At 41.4% G+C, this 18,960-nt stretch overlaps 1 protein-coding gene across 1 annotated transcript; it reads right to left on the bottom strand.

The window, feature by feature from the left end:
* Positions 1-3,908: 3,908 nt before the first annotated feature.
* On the bottom strand, positions 3,909-18,687 carry KRT23 (keratin 23). Its single transcript, XM_012452037.2, has 8 exons — positions 17,885-18,687; positions 12,259-12,341; positions 11,461-11,617; positions 9,970-10,131; positions 9,762-9,884; positions 6,542-6,762; positions 5,677-5,708; positions 3,909-4,288 (listed from the first exon to the last, which is right to left on the bottom strand). Exons 1-8 carry the CDS (start codon positions 18,278-18,280, stop codon positions 4,194-4,196), a joined length of 1,269 nt encoding a protein of 422 aa, XP_012307460.1. The 5' UTR covers positions 18,281-18,687; the 3' UTR covers positions 3,909-4,193.
* Positions 18,688-18,960: the final 273 nt, after the last annotated feature.

The following is an 18,960-nucleotide window of genomic DNA, read 5'->3' as shown; positions in this document are numbered from 1 at the left end:
ACTCCTGGCCTCAAGTGAACCTCCTGCCTCAGACTTCCAAAGTGCTGGGACCACAGGTACGTGCTAAGTTAAGTATTTTCTAAGTTAAGTATTTGTCTCAATTCTAAGTTTTAATTGAGCTGTATTTCCTGGAAGCAGTTCTCTACAATTCTGTGAAATGAAACTCTAAGCACTTGGGAATGACGCTCCCCACCCCCTTTTTTTTAATTAGTTGTCATTAATTTCTGTTGGGGGTATTGAAAAATTAGTAATATGGGGAACATACAAATGGATAAAAAAGCACTCACCTGAAGCTACTAAAGTAGGTTCTCAAACTTGACTGTACATTATAATTATTTGGGACTCTGAAACATAATGATGGCTGGGTTCCAATCTCCACAAGTCCTTTTTTTTTTTTTGATACAGAGTCTGGCTCTTTCACCCAGGCTGGAGTGCCATGGCACAATCTCGTGATCTCTGCTCACTGCAACCTCTGCCTCCTGGGTTCCGTGATTTTTGTGCCTCATCCTCCCGAGTAGCAGGGATTACACGTGCCTGCCACCACACTGGCTAATTTTTGTGTTTTTGGTAGAGATAGGGTTTCATCATATTGGCCAGGCTGCTCTGGTTCTCCTGATCTCAAGTGATCCACCTGCCTCAGCCTCCCAAAGTGTTGGTATTACAGGTGTGAGCCATCATGCCTGGCCAAAAGTCCTGATTTAATTGTTCTAGAATGTGGCCTTGGTATTAGAGTTTTCTCACCTCTCCAGGTGATGCTGATGTGAGCCAAGCTTGAGAACCCCTACCCTAAAGAAACTTCCTTGGATCTCTTTCTCTTCCCCACCTTTTGCTGCCAGAATTCGAGTCCTTACTCCCTGCTTGGCTTTATGACCTATTTATTCCTGCATAATGAATTTTTATATTTAGTTCCCAATTTATACATCATCAGCAGGGTAGGTGTGTAAAAATAATAGTGAAGAAATGAGTCTACAAAGGTGTGCATTTGATTGGATTAAACAATATTAGAGGGATCTGTCTATCCACTCCGCCATTTTATGACACTGTAGGCAAATATATTAACATAAATACTGAATTCCAAAGTAATATGTTATTCTTCTCTGGATTAGCCACCTATTGTTTAGTTGGATTTTGGGTTATAGAATGATAATTGCTATTTATTCAAAGCGTTTCTGGAATGAAAACAATAGAATTTATTGCCAGGAGAGTTTCCAAGCAAATACATTTTGTTTGTATTTGAATGTGACCGTGTTGGTCAATCAAATACAAACAAAATGTATTTGCTCAAATACAAACAAAATACAAACAAAAATGTATTTGCTTGGAAACTCACCTGAACACATAAGCACCGGTTGATTTGTAACAGGCGTTCTGAAAAGTTTTTACACTGATTTAAGCGTGGGGGGAGATTATTCTGTGTTACCTGGAGCCAAAAATCATGCAATTGTTTCTTTATTCAGGCAAATGGTTTTGTTTCTCTCTTTTTTCCTCTCCTTAGTGAAATAGAGGCAATTTGTTGGTAGGGTGATCAGCCACCCCAGTTTTCCTGGGACTAATGAGTTTCTAGGCACACTGGGATGAGTTGGTCACCTTAACTGATACAGTGAAAATTAATAAGACTTTAAGGATATTTTAGGTACTTGGATGAAAAATTATTTGTATGTTATGATGTACATTACCAAATCATACGTAAACTATGATTGTAAATGGAAGATTTTGTGATTATTTTCTGGATCTGGTATTATAACTATCTTTTCAGCTTGTCATGTTATTTTTAGACATTCCTCAAAAGATTTTTCTAGCAATATTCAAAAATTCACCTTGAGAAAAATATGTATGTTTTATGCACATTTGCTAGATTTCAGGAAAGAGATTATAATGTCTAAAAGAGCAGAATGAATTGGTGCTAAAATAGAGAAAAAAATCATTTTTAGATCTGCTTAGAGACTACAATACCTAGTAACATAAAGAAGTTCTCTTAGTCAATTGAAATAGAAAAAGAGAACGTACTGAAAACTAATATGAATCCATTATTGACCCAAATAACAACAAGTCACCACATACAAACACTGCACGAAGAAAACTTAGTGACGATGTTTGTGTACTGGTTACTCTTGAGTCTCTTTGAAAGAGTAATGATAAATACTAATTTTACACCAGACGGTTAGTGTATTTTAGTTAAACCAATAGTACACTTTTGCTAGGGTGTGGTTCTTCTTCTTCTTCTTTTTTTTTTTTTCCTAATTTCAAATTGTTAGGGGCTGGTTTTCTATTCTTTGGCATTAAAGATCAGAAACACCAATTGTAGCTTTAAAGAGAAGATGAATCCAATTTTAACAGATGCTCAGTTCAGAAAATATCAAAAGCAACCCTTTACAAAACAGTATTAAACATAGAGACAAAAACTATGTAGGACATTGCCAATGTATCAGGTGACAATGGGACTAAATCACACTCATTTTTGGTTTAACAGCTGTTAAAGAAGTCGAGACCGGGGTCTAGACGCAGCTGCTCCGATCCAGTGAGTGTCTGGGCGAATGCTTTCACTGCTCTGGGCCTCCGTTGATTTGTCTGTAAAATGGAAGATTTGGACTATCCTGTGTCTATAGTCTCTTAAATTGTTAATATCCTATAATTCTGTTTTCTGACGATGTCTTAACGGATATGTGGATTTCCCCTTCCTTTTCTCCAGCAGTGCTCCTCTGAACTGGCCTCAGAACAGTGGCCCACATTCCCAGAATGAGAAAATGGCATCTTCTTCAGAGGACAGAGGTACGGAGTCTCATGGTTTACCCACCTGCTGCAGTTCAGCCTGTGATGGGGTTTGGCCATGTCCCCACCCAACTCTCATCTTGAATTCAGCTCCCATAATTCCCATGTGTTGTGGGAGGGACTCCGTGGGAGGTGATTGAATCATGAGGGCAGGTCTTTCTCATGCTGTTCTCCTGATGGTTATGAGATCTGATTTTTTTTTTTTTTTGAGACGGAGTCTCACTCTTGGCACCCAGGCTGGAGTTCAGTGGCACGATCTTGGCTCACTGCAATCTCTGCCGTCTGGGTTCAAGCAATTCTCCTGTCTCAGCCTCCTGAGTAGCTGGCATTATAGGCGCCTGCCACCACGCCCAGGTAATTTTTGTATTTTCAGTAGAGATGGGGTTTCATCATGTTGGCCGGGCTGGTCTTGAACTCCTAACTACAGGGGATCAGCCCGCCTCGGCTTCCCAATGAGCTGGGATTACAGGTGTGAGCCGCCACTCCCAGCTGAGATCTGATGGTTTTATAAAGGGGAGTTCCCCTGTACAAGCACTCTTGCTTGCTGCCTTCGACCATGATTATGAGGCCTTCCCAGCCATGTCCACATGTGAGTCAATTAACATCTTTCTTTTATAACTTACCCAGTCTTGTGTATGTCTTTATAGCAGCATGAGAACAGACTAATACAGCATGACACTCAGGATACTAATATTTGCAATTTGGATCTTAGATGAGTTACTTCCCCTTTTAGAGCCTTAGTATCTGCCTGTAATGAAATTTTTTCCCCCTTAATTTCCTTTTTTAGCTTGCAATAACCTAAAAGAGAGTTACTCTTTTAGGCCCTTCAGCATTTTTCCTTCTTAAAAGTGAGATAGCATACTTTTTGGTCATCTCACACTCCCAGTGAGGCTTTCTGGGCCTCCCTTTCTCTGTTTCCTCCCCCTCTTCCTGCTGGCAGAGGTGTGGATTGTGGAGAGCCTCATGCCCAGGTTGCCTGGCTACAGGGTGACAATTCTGCCCAGTGTCTGGCTGCTGTGAACGTGCCTGATGTCGAGATTTCTCTAGATCTTCCGTGGACAATGTTCTGAGAACCCCTTGTTAAGATGAAACCTCGAGGTGCTGTCTTGCCTCATGATATTAAAAAAAGACACGATGCAGCTAGTGTGGAGTTTTATTGGCTACAAAATAGATGCACAATGATGAGAATCTGAAGGCTACAGTAGGAAAGGAGAGCTTTAACTCATAAACTCACACTGATTCGAAAAGTGCAATATATTAAGAGCATTATAAGAAATCTGGTGAGATCGTTACAGCGGAAAAAAATAAAAGTTTCTGAGTCTGATAACTCCAAGGATATCTTTTAGAACTCACTCATTAGTGTCTGGGTGAGGACTTTCCTTGGGGGAAATAGATTTTACAACAGGCAGAAATGTTTATTGGTCTCATGCGTGCTTTTGGATCTCATTCACTTGACAAAGAACTAATCTTCCATTGACGGTCTCCTGTGTTATGGCCTTGATCTTTGGAGTTGCAGACGCTGAGAAAAAGAGTACAGAAGACATCACTGCCATGCTTCCTCCACCATCTGAACTGTGCTCATTTTCAGTTCCCTGCTGTCAGCCCCTGAAGGCTCTCGGTGCCTTCCAAAATGACCACTAAGCAATACGGCGGGCTCTGCTGCAGGGAAAAGGGATTTCCTCAAGGAAGGATTTTCTCCCACTCTCCAGGAGATGAGGATCTCTGAAGAGTGTCACCTTCTGGAGGTGAAGACCTTCATCATAGGTGTGCCTCATGTGGAACCTAGTCTCTGACCACAAGCACTTGGGGAATTCTTTCTCTGCATGTGGGCTTTGTAGCGCTGCACAGATTCCTTGAGCTTACCGAGCACTCAGGGCTATTCAGGGTACCTCATTTTAAGGTCTAGAAAGCATGCCACACGAGGGCTGGGTGAGAAGCCAGGGATGCTTACCATGGCTGTTTTCAAATATATAACTTACTTGCATAAATGCCTGTTGAAACATAAATAAACCAATTCTATTCCACAGGGAAGAATTGAAATCAATAATAAAATTACAAGGGAGAATTTTGTTAAAATAGAATCTCTCCAATGGATCTGTCCCATCAAGTATGGGTTTCTCATCCAGGACACGTGTGAAGAGAGGCTCAAAGACTCTTGTCTTATTTTGTAGAGGGGCAGAAGTTAGACCAGCTGTTCTGTGATGATTACTTCAACTTTGAATCTCGAATGCCTTAGTATAGATTTATCATAAACTAATCAGAAAGTGCCACTTGTCCCAGACTGTGGTCTCCTGGAACTTTTCTGTGAGATATTAAAGGTAATCTGAGAAAGCTTTCCAGGTCAAAGGTGTTTGGGAATACTGGGCTAAACAAAGTTAAGCTTTTGTTGTTTCTTCCTCTTTCTTGTTCCTTTTCTCCTTCAAAGCAGTACCTGTTCCATCTTTAACATACTGAAATGCAGCAGGACTATTCAAGGAGAGAATAATGGCACACAGTATTTCTAACCTTATCTGGCCATAGAATACATCATCCATAATACACTATTCAGATCTCATGGAACACAAGTGTTATTCAACAGAATAATCTGAGAAATGACATGAAATCATTGCCTCTTAATTTTCTAGTTTAGTAAACAGACACCATTACTTAATAGAGACATAATGCTATGAATTATCATTTTAATCTTCTTTACTGCTTGCTTTTATATACATTGAGGAAGATAATGAGAGCTCCCTTCATTTTGTATTACTTAATTTGTTAATTGAAAATTCCTGACCGTTGGGGAGTGAAATAAATTTTGAACCCAGGACATTTGGGAGTACGCTAAAGATTATGACTACTACAGAATGGATAACATGCTAATTCCTTAAAAATAGAGATTCAAACAATGAAGGAAATTTTTTTTACCTTTCATGCTCGACTTTGATTCTTCCATTGTCCTATAAAAGTGATAAAGGTTAAAACTCACTTTAGTACTAGCAACAATCAAAAAAACTTCTCAGAATGAACTAACTTCTTCCTTCGGTTGCTTGTAAATCCTCAGCTCTTTAATGAGGATAATTGTCTGAGCTTAGTAGTCTCAAGGTCATGAGTTCATGGGTGAACCCATCTGGATGCAGAAGGCATTGGGTACCGCCTTCTACTAACCCTGGAGTTAGGGAATGTCCACCAACCATCCATTCCTTTCAGCCAGCTGCAAGCTTGGTTTCCTCCAGGATCCCTGCCAGGGTCTGAGTCTTAAGCCTGAGACCCCTGAGCTGCTCAGACTGTTCAAAGTTTGGTCTGGTGATGTTTTATTTATGTATTTTTTATAAAACTTCTATTACTTCCTTTTGGGTCATAGAATATATATGCCAGCTGTTATTTCCTGGGGTGGCCAGAAATATCAGATTGAAAGTCCAGACACCTCAATCTTGTATGCACAGTGTTTTTTTTGGCTGGTGGACTAACACATTCCCCCTGGCTTTTTTTTTTTTTCTTGGAGCCAAAATTGTGTGCATTCCCACTGGGAAACACCATGGCCAAAATCTTTTTAATCGTTTCCTGCTAGAGACCTTAGCTTTTCTGATTGCAAATCTTAGTGTCCTGTGAGTATTAGTTGATTAATTACACTTGCTGCTTAGTGAAATACAACCGGCTATAGGTATCTTCTGGAGAAACTCAACACAACTTTTCTTTTGCTAGAGTGACTAAACCCAGAGATGCACACATACGCCCACAGGAGCTGGATGCTCGTGGCATGCTCCTCTCATGCCAGCCTTTGCCTTCTTACCCTTCGCTCTCTCCCTCCAGGAGCTGTCGGTACGTGGTGATTTCCTTCTCCAGGTGGGTTTTGATGCCCAGCAGCACTTGGTACTCATTGTTCTGTCGCTCCAGGTCGTGGCGTAGCTGCATCAGTTCCTCCTCGTAGTGGGAGATGATGTTTTGCATGTCCTGGAGCTTGCAGGAGTACCGAGACTGGGTCTCAGATAACATGTTTTCCAAAGCAGATTTCTGAAACAGGAAATGATCTTTTGTTAATTGACTGATGGCTTGATTGGGTCAATGACAGGTTCTTGTTGAGTACTTAGCAGATGTTGACCAGTTGGCTAGGTGTCTTCGTAGCTGCTGAGGACACCAAGAGCTGCTGAGGACACCAAGATGAGAAGTAGGCTGACTTACAGGTTTGGGACTTGGGAGTTGAGCAGTATTGGGACTTTTTTTTTTTTTTTTTTGAGACAGAGTCTCGCTCTGCTGCCCAGGCTGGAGTGTAGTGGCATGATCTCGGCTCACTGCAACCTCTGCCTCCCAGGTTCAAGCGATTCTCCTGCTTCAGCCTCCTAAGTAGCTGGGACTACAGGTGTGCACCACCATGCCCAGCTAATTTTTGTATTTTTAGTAGAGACGGGGTTTCATCATGTTGGCCAGGATGGCCTTGATCTCTTGACCTCATGATCTGCCCGCCTTGGCCTCCCAAAGTGCTGGGATTACAGGCATGAGCCACCGTGCCTGGCCTGGGACTTTTGAAGTCCATTGTCTTGCTCTGAACTGTTCTTTAATACCTTACATTATATTTTTGATCCAATGGTAAACTCTCAGAGACAGCAACTAGGACTGTTATCTCTTTGTATCTTTGGAGAAGGGTCTCTATTAGGGATGCCAGATAAAATAGAGAACGTCTAGTTAAATTTGAATTTCAGATGAGCAATGAGTAATTTTTTAGTGTGACTGTGTCCAAAATATTGCTCCAGTATTGCATGGGACATGTGTATACTAAAAAAAATTGTTTTTTATATGAAATTCCAACTAAACTGAGTGTCCTATATTTTAATTTGGTAAATCTGGCAACCCTAGTCTCAAACAATGCTTTTTGATTATGACGATGGTAAAAAATTGGTCATTTTTTGAGGAAATTCTAACAGCTGCTAAATGAAGTTTCTGGGCTAGGAGATGGAGGATCGGGTTCAAGTCCTTGTTCTGTTTGCATGTAACACCTGCTTTTCTGATGTGCATAATTTTAACCTTAAAGAGAATCTCATAACTGTGCTGGATACTCCCACTTTATTGTGGCTACTAATTTTCAGGGGGCTGTTCATGTTGCCTGAGGGTTAAAGCACATTTCCCTGGTCAGTCATTCTTCTACTCTCCCAGGGGACTATTTTGTTCCCTCTCCCGTGTCTTTCCCATCCTTCCTCTGAGTCCATGGCCTCACTTCCTAATTTTATTGATGAAATGAAAGCAATCAGGAGAGACCGCCCACTGCTCCCACCATTGCTCCCACGCATGTGCTTGAATCTACGACCAGGTGCTGGCTTGCCTGTGTTATTATGAGTGAGCTGTCTGTGCTCCAGTCATCTTGGCAGTTGCTGGCCTTCCTGCCTCATCAATGTTCTCCTCTCTACTGGATTATTCCCACCAGCTTTCAGCTTTCAAATAGAATAATTTCTCCTACCTTAAAATTTCTCTCTCTTAAACCCATACCTACCTTCACCTATCATCCCATTTCCTGCTCTCCTTCAGCTACAGCAAAGCTCCTCAAAGAGTTGTCTATACCTGCTGTTCCTCTTGAGCCCCCTCCAAAGCAGCCTGCAAAGCCCTACACAGTCTGGCTCTGTTGCGACCCCATGGCTTCACCCTCTCTTCCTCTTTTTTCCCCTCCCTTCCCCTCCTCTTCTCTCCTTTCTTTTCCCTTTGTTCACTCATTTCCACATGGACTTCTCTGCTGCTCCTACAACTCATCAGACACACTTGATCCTCGTTGCTTCTGCGTTGCAGTTCCCTCCTCCTGGAACACAGCCCACCACCACATCAAGCACCTCCTTACCTCTTCGCTCATTGCCACTCTACTAGGAAAACTTTCCTGACTACCTTGTTTAAGATGGCTGCTCTTCACCCTGGTGCATCTGACCTCCCCTGCTTCATCTCTGTAGCAATTTTCTCCATCTAACATAGATATTTTGATGATTTTCACAATCATTGTCTGTCTCCTACTAGAATATAAACGCCTTCATTAAAAAATCCTCAGTGCTAAGGATTGGTGTCAGACAGTAGGATGCATGAAAATGGGTATACATGCCTTGCCTGCCTCACAGGGCCATTGTGAAATACTGTATGTTAAAATGTTTTGGCAGCTGTAAGACACTATAATTATTTTTTTACTCATGATCTCTACAGTGCACATTTTCAGTGTCTGTTCACAATGTTTGTATCACAGATGCATAAAACATAACAGCCATTTGCCCAAGTGCACCTGCAACAGAAATGAACAAATCATTTCCTCTCAAGACTGAGGGTAGACTAGCACTTGGCAATTATGTGGATGAATGATTAGAACACTCAGTAGGCTATACTGGGAATCAAATGATACACCTTAATGAATTCTGAATGCTTATGACACATACCAAGCATTTTTCTAAACTGTGAAGATGATAAAAATGACGTGAACAAAAGAATTTAGAGTTTGCTGGGTGATAAGACACATACATAAATGAATAGGGAAGTGCTTTGGAGTTAGCCAGGCCTGGATTTACCACCTACCATGTTGGCACTGGAATTCTCTATTTTGGGGTTTGAGGGGGGTAGCCTGGTTTAAGTGGAGGTGGCACTGATAGAAATCATGGAGGTCTAGAACCCCCTCCTCCAGATAAATCACATGGTTTCTCCACCAGTTATTTATTAGCCGTGTGACCTTGGCCAATTTATTTTACTGTTTTACTGTTGGAGTTTTGGTTTCCTCATCTCTAAAGTGGGGACACTAAGAACTATCTGGAAAGGTTACTGTAAGGATGAATGACATTTAATATCATGAACTACCTAGCACAACACTTGGCAGCATCTGGACACTCAATACATGGTAGCCCTGTATTATGGTTCTCATCACAAACAATTTGGGTGGAAAGCGGAAAGTGATAGGCATCCCAAAGAAGTTGAGGGTTGGGGCCCGGGAGAGAGATCTCGGAAGGCTTCATGGAGGAGGTGGTTTGGGACCCAGCGTGTTCCTAGCCTCTACTCACCGTGCTGTACTGTGCCTGCAGGTCAATCTCCAGGGCTTGGAATGTGCGCTTCAACTCGTGGATGTCACCTTGTCTGCTCTGCACAGCGGCTGGACTGGCTGTCTCCTGGGACATGGCTGCAGACTGTGGGACCAAGCAAGGCAAAGGCATCAGCATTGGGACTCCATGGAAATGCAACCTTTGGGAAGTTAGTACACCTTTCTTTTACCTGTTCTTTATACCAAGTGTCCAAGTCTTGATGCTTCTTCTTTATTATCAGCTCATATTCTTGTCTCATATCCTCCAGGACCTTAATCAGATCTTCCCTGGGACCTGTATCCACCTTCACGTTGACCTTCAAGTCACTTGGCACATGATGCTTCTCCATTTCCTATTTAATAACAGAGAAAGGAAATGGACCGGCTTTGACAATCAGAAGGCTGGATTGCCGTGTTGATTGGCCGGAGTAAATGGATCTTTTAAACATTCCTGTTATGTGGTTGCTCCACTGCCACTGGTTTGGTTTGGCTTCTCAAATATTACTTGTTGATGATAAAACAGTGTATACTTTTATCTCTAATAATTTTATAAAATAAAGAATATTTTCAAGACCAGCCGGACCAGCATGGTGAAACGCCGCCTCTACTAAAAATACACAAAAATTAGGCAGGTGTGATGGCACATGCCTGTAATCCCAGCTACTTGGGAGGCTGAGGCAAGAGAAACGCTTAAACCCGGGAGATGGAGGTTGCAGTGAGCCGAGATCATGCCACTGCACTCCAGCCTGGATGACAGAGTGAGAGAGCCTGTCTCAAAAAAAAAAAAAAAGAGTATCACAAGACAGGTACTCAAATGGCCTCCATGATTACTGACTTGATCCCTGCTTGAAAGTATTTCAGAAAGAATTACGCTTCCATAGTGTGCAAAGTCCTGTTCAGCAGATGTGGATTGGTGAAGTGACAACATAGTTAAGCAGCTGAACCTTCCAGGTTATAGGCCAAAGCTTTTGGGAAGCAGTTCATGAAGCAAAAGGCAGAGAGAGGATGTAGAGGCTTTCAAAATCTTGTCAATGCCTTGTGATCCTGTAGGGCTGATGCCCATAGGATTTTATGAAAACCATGCGGCCACAGGAAAGGTTTAATTAACAATCACTGTCTAACCAGCTATTCAGAAACTGGGCTCTTTGATGTTCAGAAGCAATTTTGTTTTCCTAAAATGGGAATTGTTTTTCTATCATTTTATCAGAGTCTTGAGGACGTGAGATGGATGGTAACTCTTTAAAAGTCAGTTAAATGCTTCTGGGAATTAGGATTCTTTATTTTTGCCCCACATCACATTTATCTTAGTTGGTAGCAGACTCTTTTCATTATAGTGTCCCCTAATTTGGTGAACATTGGGCCAATGATGGAAGTCCAGTCTCACACATTGATTCTTATAGTAACATATTAATAAGCACATCTAGGTAAACATTGTGTGTTAACAAAACTGTTGACCAATTCATCATTAATTATGATTGCATTTTGGTTGCTGTATTTGACATGTGAGTAGCTAACCTTGAAATTAGAAACATTAGATATTTATACATTTCTCTAATGACTATTTAGGGTGAAGGGCAAGGGGATTGGCATCCAGGTAGTGGTTTCCACTATAGCTGTCGAATCAGCCTGAGGTGTGCAGGCTGAGAGCTGTGCTCATTGCCAGGAGTTCGGGGGAGTCCTACCTGTTCATGGCGCTTCTTCATGAGAATGAGCTCTTTCCTCATTCCCTCCACCTCCTGTTCTAGGTCTGTTGTGACAATGGTCAGGTTGTCCAAGGTCCTTCGGAGGCCCTCAACTTCAATTTCCAAGTCTTTCTTAAAGGAATGTTCATTTTCATACCTTTCGTGAGAAGGAAGAGAAGAATGCACCTGTTGTTGGAAGGCCATGGTTTTTGAAAGGATTCATTTTCATTTAGAGGTGAATCTTCTACGTTTTGGGTTTAATGAGAGCAAATGAATACATGCAGGATGTCTTTTGTATGTCAGTTTCATGCTACATTTTTCCATGATGGTGACTCAATGTCAATTTTTCAATTGAGCAGGGAGTATAGGATAATAAACAGCCACACACTCATCACCTATGTTTAGCAACCATGAAGTTTTGCCATATTTGTTTCACCTATTTCATTGCTGAAGTATTTTAAAGCAGATTATAGACATGATGACATTTTAAGACTAAATACTTCAGGATGCATCTTTTAAGAAAAAGATACTTAAAAATCATAATACTACGCCTAAACTTTAATAATAACACCTTAATATCATCTACTTCTTGATTCATATTCAAATTTCCCCACACTATAACATGTGCTTTATATCTGGTTTGTTTAAACTAAGGTTCATTCAAGTAACACACATTGCATTTGCCATTGCTATGCCTTTTCATTACAAGATTTTAGACATGGGTCATGGCAAGATGAGTTTTCCTTTTGTAAAGCAAATGAGAAAGAACCTGAACAACACTGTGAAGAAGGAATTTACTTGAGGTTGAAGTCATCCACTGCCATCCTGGCATTGTCAATGAGAAGAATAATCTGAGCATTGGTCATCTTCCCATCCACGATCTGTAAAACATGCAGCAGAAGTTATCTCACTTGGACACACCCAGCTTGACCTCTGCATGTCTGTCCTCTAGTTTCCTGAATATTTGACTTGTTAGTACAGACAACTTCTTGTTCTGGCAGTGGATCAATGAATAACCGAATCAGTAAATGTTTAGTGAGCACATACTAGGTGCAAAGCAGAATGATTTTATAGTAAGAACATGATCTGTAGTCAGTGTTACTGCCTTTTTTCTTTTTACATTGAGTTTTAACAGGCTTGGACTGATGCAACTGCTGAAAGAATGATATAGGGAGGGGAAGGATAGTAATTGTTCAGAATGCCTTCTAGCTTTTTATGTTATGGACATGTCATAGCATTTTGCTTAATTAAGCTCATCCACGTGTGAAGATGTTAAAAGGACTTTAGGTTCTGATCCTTTTCTTATTATATTAGGTTCTGATCCTTTTCTAATTCTTATTATATTAGGTTGGTTAAAAAGTCATTTTTGCCCTTACTTTTAGTTAGTTCAACCCTCTAAAAGTACAAAAATTATTATTTTAGGTGAACATAATTCTTACTTGTGATAGCATTCGTGTTTCTAATCAGTGTTACTGAGCAAAGCTAACACACTAATATTAAATATATTTTGTAATAATCATCTTAGAACACAATTTTTTTTTGCCCAAAATGACCATAGCCATGCATATAACTTGTAGGTATGTTTATGTGATTGCAACTGATTCCATGATGAGAATGCTTTCATTGTAGCTATTAAAATATTACTGATGTAATTCTTTACCATCTAATGAAAATGCTTAATAAGTCTTAGTAGTGGTACAGCCTCCAGTTAAAGAGTTTCACTAGATGTTTGTAAACATATTTTTTACTTTAAAGAGAAAAATATTATTGAAAGCACTTACTTGAGCAATTGTGTATACATTTATGATTTGTGAATACTTATAGGTATGTTATAGTCAGAAAAATAGTGCTCATTTGATGTATGTCACTGTCTTTAGGGTAGAAGATGTCTCATTGTCAAAAGCGTCATAATGCTTTTATACCAAGTGTTATGCTGCACTAGAAACCTGGAGGTTTTCTTTTTATTTTCTTTCTTTTTTTTTTTTAGGTTGGAGTCATGCTCTGTCACTGAGGGTGGAGTGCAGTGGTGCGATCTCGGCTCGCTGCAACCTGTGCTTCCTGGGTTCAAGCAATTCTCTGCCTCAGCCTCTCGAGTAGCTGGGATTACAGGCACGCGCCACCACGCCTGGCTAATTTTTTTGTATTTTTAGTAAAGACGGAGTTTCATGGTGTTTGCCAGGATGGTCTCCATCACCTGACCTTTTGATCCACCCTCCTGGGTCTTCCAAAGTGCTGGGATTACAGGCACGAGCCACTGTGCCTGGCCGAGACTTGCAGCTTTTCTTTGGTTCTGGCTCTGTTCTTGACCATCCACGTGGATGCATCACTCTACTCTCCAGGCCTCAATTTCATCCTTTGTCAAATAAGGAGTCTATACTAGAGACCGAGGACCTTTCAGGTCTTAGCTCTAAATTTCTGTAATTTAGTTGGAGTCAGAGACTCCTCAGTCATTCCCATTATATTTATATAGTTCATTCCTTTATTTAGAAAGTATTTTCTTAGGACAAAGCTATACTTCAATACAAAGGTAACTTTTTAAGAATCTGGTCCTATTTAAAGCTCCACTGATCACATGGAATTTGGTATCATGAATGCACAATAGCAGGATTCAGAGATGGCATGAATGCTGGGTCTGGAACGCAGAGAGCAGGGCCCGGGATCCTGCTCCACACTTACTGGCTGAGTCTCAGTTTCTTCATCCATAAAATAGCAATAATGATAGTTACTTTATCAAAGAGTTATGAGAATTAGAAGAGATTAAGTCAAATAATGGCATATAGCATATTCTCGGCATATTATAGACAGTGAAAAATTGGTCGAAACTGAGTTAGTTCAGAAAAATGTAAATAATATTCTTTTCTTTTTAAAAATTTAGCACTTCTGTAGAGTCAATGACTGCACTGCAAGCATCCCCAGGTTCTATTTGTAGAGTCAGTGACTGCACTGCAAGCATCCCCAGGTTCTATTTGTAGAGTCGATGACTGCACTGCAAGCATCCCTAGGTTCTATTTGTAGAGTCAGTGACTGCACTGCAAGCATCCCCAGGTTCTATTTGTAGAGTCAGTGACTGCACTGCAAGCATCCCCAGGTTCTATATGCTGAGATGCCTCCTCAGACTTTTGCTGTTCCTATGGTGGGGACATAACCAGGCTGGCCGCTCCTGCCTTTCTTTTTTCCCCTTGTGGGATTCCAAATGGTACTATGGCCTCTTCCCTTGCTGTAAGAAAGGATACTTTCAGGTATTTCCTTGCCTCTCTGCACAGTGCTGCTTAGGGGCATTTTACCAATAGTTTTTCCTCCAGGCTTCTTATTCTTTTTATTTTCTAAGCTCATGGAAAGTGAAAAGTAGCTCTATCCCAAAGAGCCTGGGGACCATTGGGGTAGACCTTACTTACTCGTGCACTGAGTTTTTCTATTTGACACATACTATGAGGTGTTAATCTCCATCCAGAGAATCAGAAAATCAAAAATACTGTCTATGGGCTTATTTAGCTATTCTGAGTTAAACTTGTAATTTATCCATTGCGAAGTCCACCCCAAGTGTCTGATTACCCTAGCTATCATTCTCATAGCACACAAATGTGAATTCAGAAGTGTACTTGTTATAGAGCACATTTGGAACCATCTCCCATTATGCAGACTTACTTAGTACAGTATTATGATACAACCATCATTTCTGAGACAACCTTCATGGTAATAAGTGGATGAAGATGGGTTGAGAAATGATATATGAGGCATAGTTTTTTCACTGAGTGTTGTAATTGATCACCCGGATTCTCCTGAAGGCCCTGAGTTCATTGTTTTAGAAGCAAGTTGCTATATTTGTGCAGCATTTTTGCTTCAGGATGTTTGATCTCCTCCCAGGGAGAGAAAAATAGAAAGTAAAACAAAATGCCAAATATAGTCCTATTGAGAATCACTCAAGGTGTTTTATTTATGATACTCCTATGACTATGTCCAATTCTGGATTTTGAAGGGATTGAATTAATTTTTAAACTCAACTTCTTATCAACTTTTTAAGTGACATTTAATATACCTGAAGTGAGGATGCAGGAGAGCTGTGTCCACTCAGAGCATTTCACCAAGATCCAGGAAGGATAAGCCCCAGGTAATTGTGGGACCTCCTTGCACCTCTGTTTTCTCATCTTCAGATGAGGGGTGGATAGACAACCTCAACTTTAAAGAGTTGCTTTTTTCAAACGTAGAAAAAACACGTTAGAGGTAAAAATCCAGAAAAGAGTGGAATTCAAAGCCAAAGAAGTTTCCTATTTAATCTCAGAACCCAGAATTCCGGGTCGTTTGAAGGGTGGGAAGGTTGGTCCTGACACCCGCCATTGCACCTGCTCACTTTTCTCAATTTTGTTTCAAGGGATTTAGACGACGACTAGGTCTCAGTCTCCTTATCTATACATTGAGAATATAAATACCTGCTCCACACAGTTGTGAGAATTAAATGAGATAATGTGTATGAAATATGTGTTGCATGATTAATGATTCAAGTGTAACGCACTATCTCTATTCATAATAAGTGTTATTTTTGTATGAGGTAGGCTAGGCAGCACCACACTCTAGTGAAATTTATGAGGCTAATGGAAACAGATCCCACCTCCGCTTCTTGCTGATGGCTTTGGATGGCTAGTTCACTTTTTTCCCCGAGCTTCCATTTCCTTACAGGTTGTTGCAGAATCAAATAAAATAATATAGAATATTTCCATCATTGCAGAAGGCTCTTGGATGGTGTTGATATGTGTAGTAAATATCCAGCATGATGCCTAGGTACATAATAAGTGCTCAATAAACATTCCCTCTCTTTTCTCCCTATCTTTTTAAAATTTCTTCTGCTAGCTCATAAGTTATTTGACCAGGTCTAACCTTGTATTTCTTTTGAAAGTCTTGGTTTCCCTTAGTTCTCCATTTGCAAAAATCCTCAATTCCCTCCTTTCTACAACCAAAGCAAGTTTATTAAACAAAAAAAACATGATGAGGACTGTTGAGTCACCTTGTTTTTTTTCATCAAGACAACCATGCACTATATAGTTAAGGTAATTACACAGTCAGTTATTAGGTTGATTATTCAATAATTAGGGTTCCTTACTAGGACAGATTTATATTATCTTGACTGGTCCTTCCTACATTCAAGCAAGAATGACTGAGCATTGTGAAATAATATGGTATAAATATTGGAAACTTGTGATGCCCTTTCTAGGGGAGGTTAAATCATGGTCTTAGAATTTTCTGGGATGGTTGTATCTAAGAGGGGAGTTAGATAGCTTAAAAAAAGAACCTGTGAGATGATTGGATTCCTTCTACTTCTAGCTAATGTTAGAAGACATCCCAGAAGGTATGTGCTTAGGTTTTTTGAGGTTTGGTTAAAGAGTTTTTTTTTTTTTTTTTTTTTGAAGAAGATTTTTATAACCATCCCAACTCACAGATTCTAAAAATTATGCTTGTTTTATTGTTTCTAGCAATATGCCATTCTCAGAACTGTGAGCAACGTTATCTGCAAGCAACTCATAAACAGAAATACCTAGGGATGTCATGGTGACCTATATGCTGGTGTGGTGACAACTTTTAGGTGTAATCTTCAAAATAGTGTAACTCAGCCTTTTGTTGATGGATAACCACATTGTTCACAAAACTTTGAGGTGGAGCAGGACTGAGGTAATGAGAAAGTAAACACTCTCTTATGCCTGGTGCACTGAGCATGCAGCGCGAATACTCATCCTTATCATTTCTATGACGTCGTTGGGTCATAAGTGACACTAAACAGCAGCTGGTTGCCTCACATTTTTAAGGGGTTTTTGGCGTGTAAGAAATCAGGTAGTCGGCCGGCGCAGTGGCTCACACCTGTAATCCCAGCACTTTGTGAGGTCGAGGCGGGTGGATCACCTGAGGTCCAGAGTTCGAGACCAGCCTGACCAACATGGAGAAACCCCATCTCTACTAAAAATACAAAATTAGCCAGGCGTGGTGGCACGTGCCTGTAATCTCAGCTACTTGGGAGGCCGAGGCAGGAGAATCACTTGAACCTGGGGGCGGAGGTTGCAGTGAGCTGAGATAGAGCCATTTCACTCCAGCCTGGGCAACAAGAGTGAAACTCCGTCTCAAAACAAAAAAAAAAAAAAAAAAAAAAAAAGAAAAGAGAAATCGGAGAGCCTCGTGTTTGAAAGTCTGTGGCACTTCTGTCATTTTGCCACCTTCTTTTTCTACATTACCCATGGATAGAAGATTAATTATACAAAACGGATGCTTCCAAGTCCAAATTTAAGGTACAGTAAGGAAACATCGCTCAAAACCTTTGTGTACAATTACTTCAATCCCCGTTGCAATTTTCCTGAAAATCGTCTTCTGTACTCAGTTTTCCTCCTGAGGATCCCCCGGCAAAGCAGCCCCATCTGGAAATCCAGGGTCCCCAGCATCTTACCTGCTCCTGCAGGTGTGTGATGTTTTCCTCGTATTGGGAATAATCTTTCTTACTGCCAGGATCTCTCTGCTGATGCCACTTCAGGATGCGGCTTTCCAGCTTCATGTTGGCCTCCTCCAGGGCGCGCACCTTCTCCAGGTAGGAGGCCAGCCGGTTGTTAAGGTTCTGCATGGTGGCCTTCCCGTTTCCGCCTAGGAGGGGGCTGCCTCTTCCAGAATCCCAAGACCCTGAGGTGGGTGGGCAGCCCCGCGTGGTGAAGGACAGGGAGATGCGGGCTCCCCCCGCACCGCCATGGACACTGGGAGCCCTGGGGAAGCTCCTGGGCCGGCCCCAGCCCCCTCCGGTGCCATGGAAGGAAGCCGAGGCGGTCTGGCTGAAGCTGTGTCTGGAGTTCATGGTCCCATCTGTGTTTGGGATGGGGCTGGGCTCTGCTCCACTCCCTGGCACCGCAGAACTGAGCCGCCGCAGACTGCCCTGGATGGTTTTATGCCCTTTGCTGTGGGAGTGCCCTTCTCTGACAATTGTAGCAACAAGATCGTATCATTGTGCAACGTGAGTTTCCTCTTGGTCAATCCCGAAGTGCCCCTGGGCCTCCGCACACTGTTGTTGTTTAGAGCGACATCAATATGACAGTTTGCTTCCTCCCTTCTCCTGGTAACCCAGAGGTGTGGCCCACGACATCAGGTGGGTATTAGGCTCAGGTGTCTTTCTAATCTTGCAGTGAAGTTTTTCCATGGTTCGTTTATCTGGAAAGGGTCAGGTCAAAGTCCACCAAAAAGAAAGCATATTTGGTGTAGTATAGATTTCCTTTTTAAAAAAACAGACATTAAACAGCAGAGATACACACACCTTTCTCCACCCCCAATAAGCCCCACCTCTAAAGGGAGGGTGAGCGAGCCTTGAGGAGGGAGAGCCAGCTCAGAACAGGATCTCCGATCCTGAAATGAAGCTAGCTGTGCTGAGGCAGTAGAGAAGGTGCTGAATATCTGATGCCTTTGTGGCAGTCACTGTTTGAAGGAAAGTACTTTCAAAGGACTTGCTCTTGAAAACAAACCCTCAATTATAGATATAATTTA

The sequence above is a fragment of the Aotus nancymaae genome, unplaced genomic scaffold (assembly GCF_030222135.1).
Source record: "Aotus nancymaae isolate 86718 unplaced genomic scaffold, 86718_ANA_hifiasm-v0.15.2.pri h1tg000089l, whole genome shotgun sequence".
NCBI lineage: Eukaryota > Metazoa > Chordata > Mammalia > Primates > Aotidae > Aotus > Aotus nancymaae.
Note: the sequence above shows the minus strand (reverse complement) of the source record. Positions and strands in the feature narration are given on the sequence as shown.

Bases quoted from the DNA above. Each gene is read 5' to 3' on its own strand.
- KRT23 (XM_012452037.2), bottom strand. From the start codon at position 18,280: ATGAACTCCAGACACAGCTTCAGCCAGACCGCCTCGGCTTCCTTCCAT. The intron at 12,342-17,884 runs GTAAGATGCTGG...CATGTTTTACAG, and splicing joins TCACACACCTGCAGGAGCAG to ATCGTGGATGGGAAGATGAC. The intron at 4,289-5,676 runs GTAAAAAAAATT...TCTTTTTCTCAG, and splicing joins ATCAAAGTCGAGCATGAAAG to CGTCTGCAACTCCAAAGATC.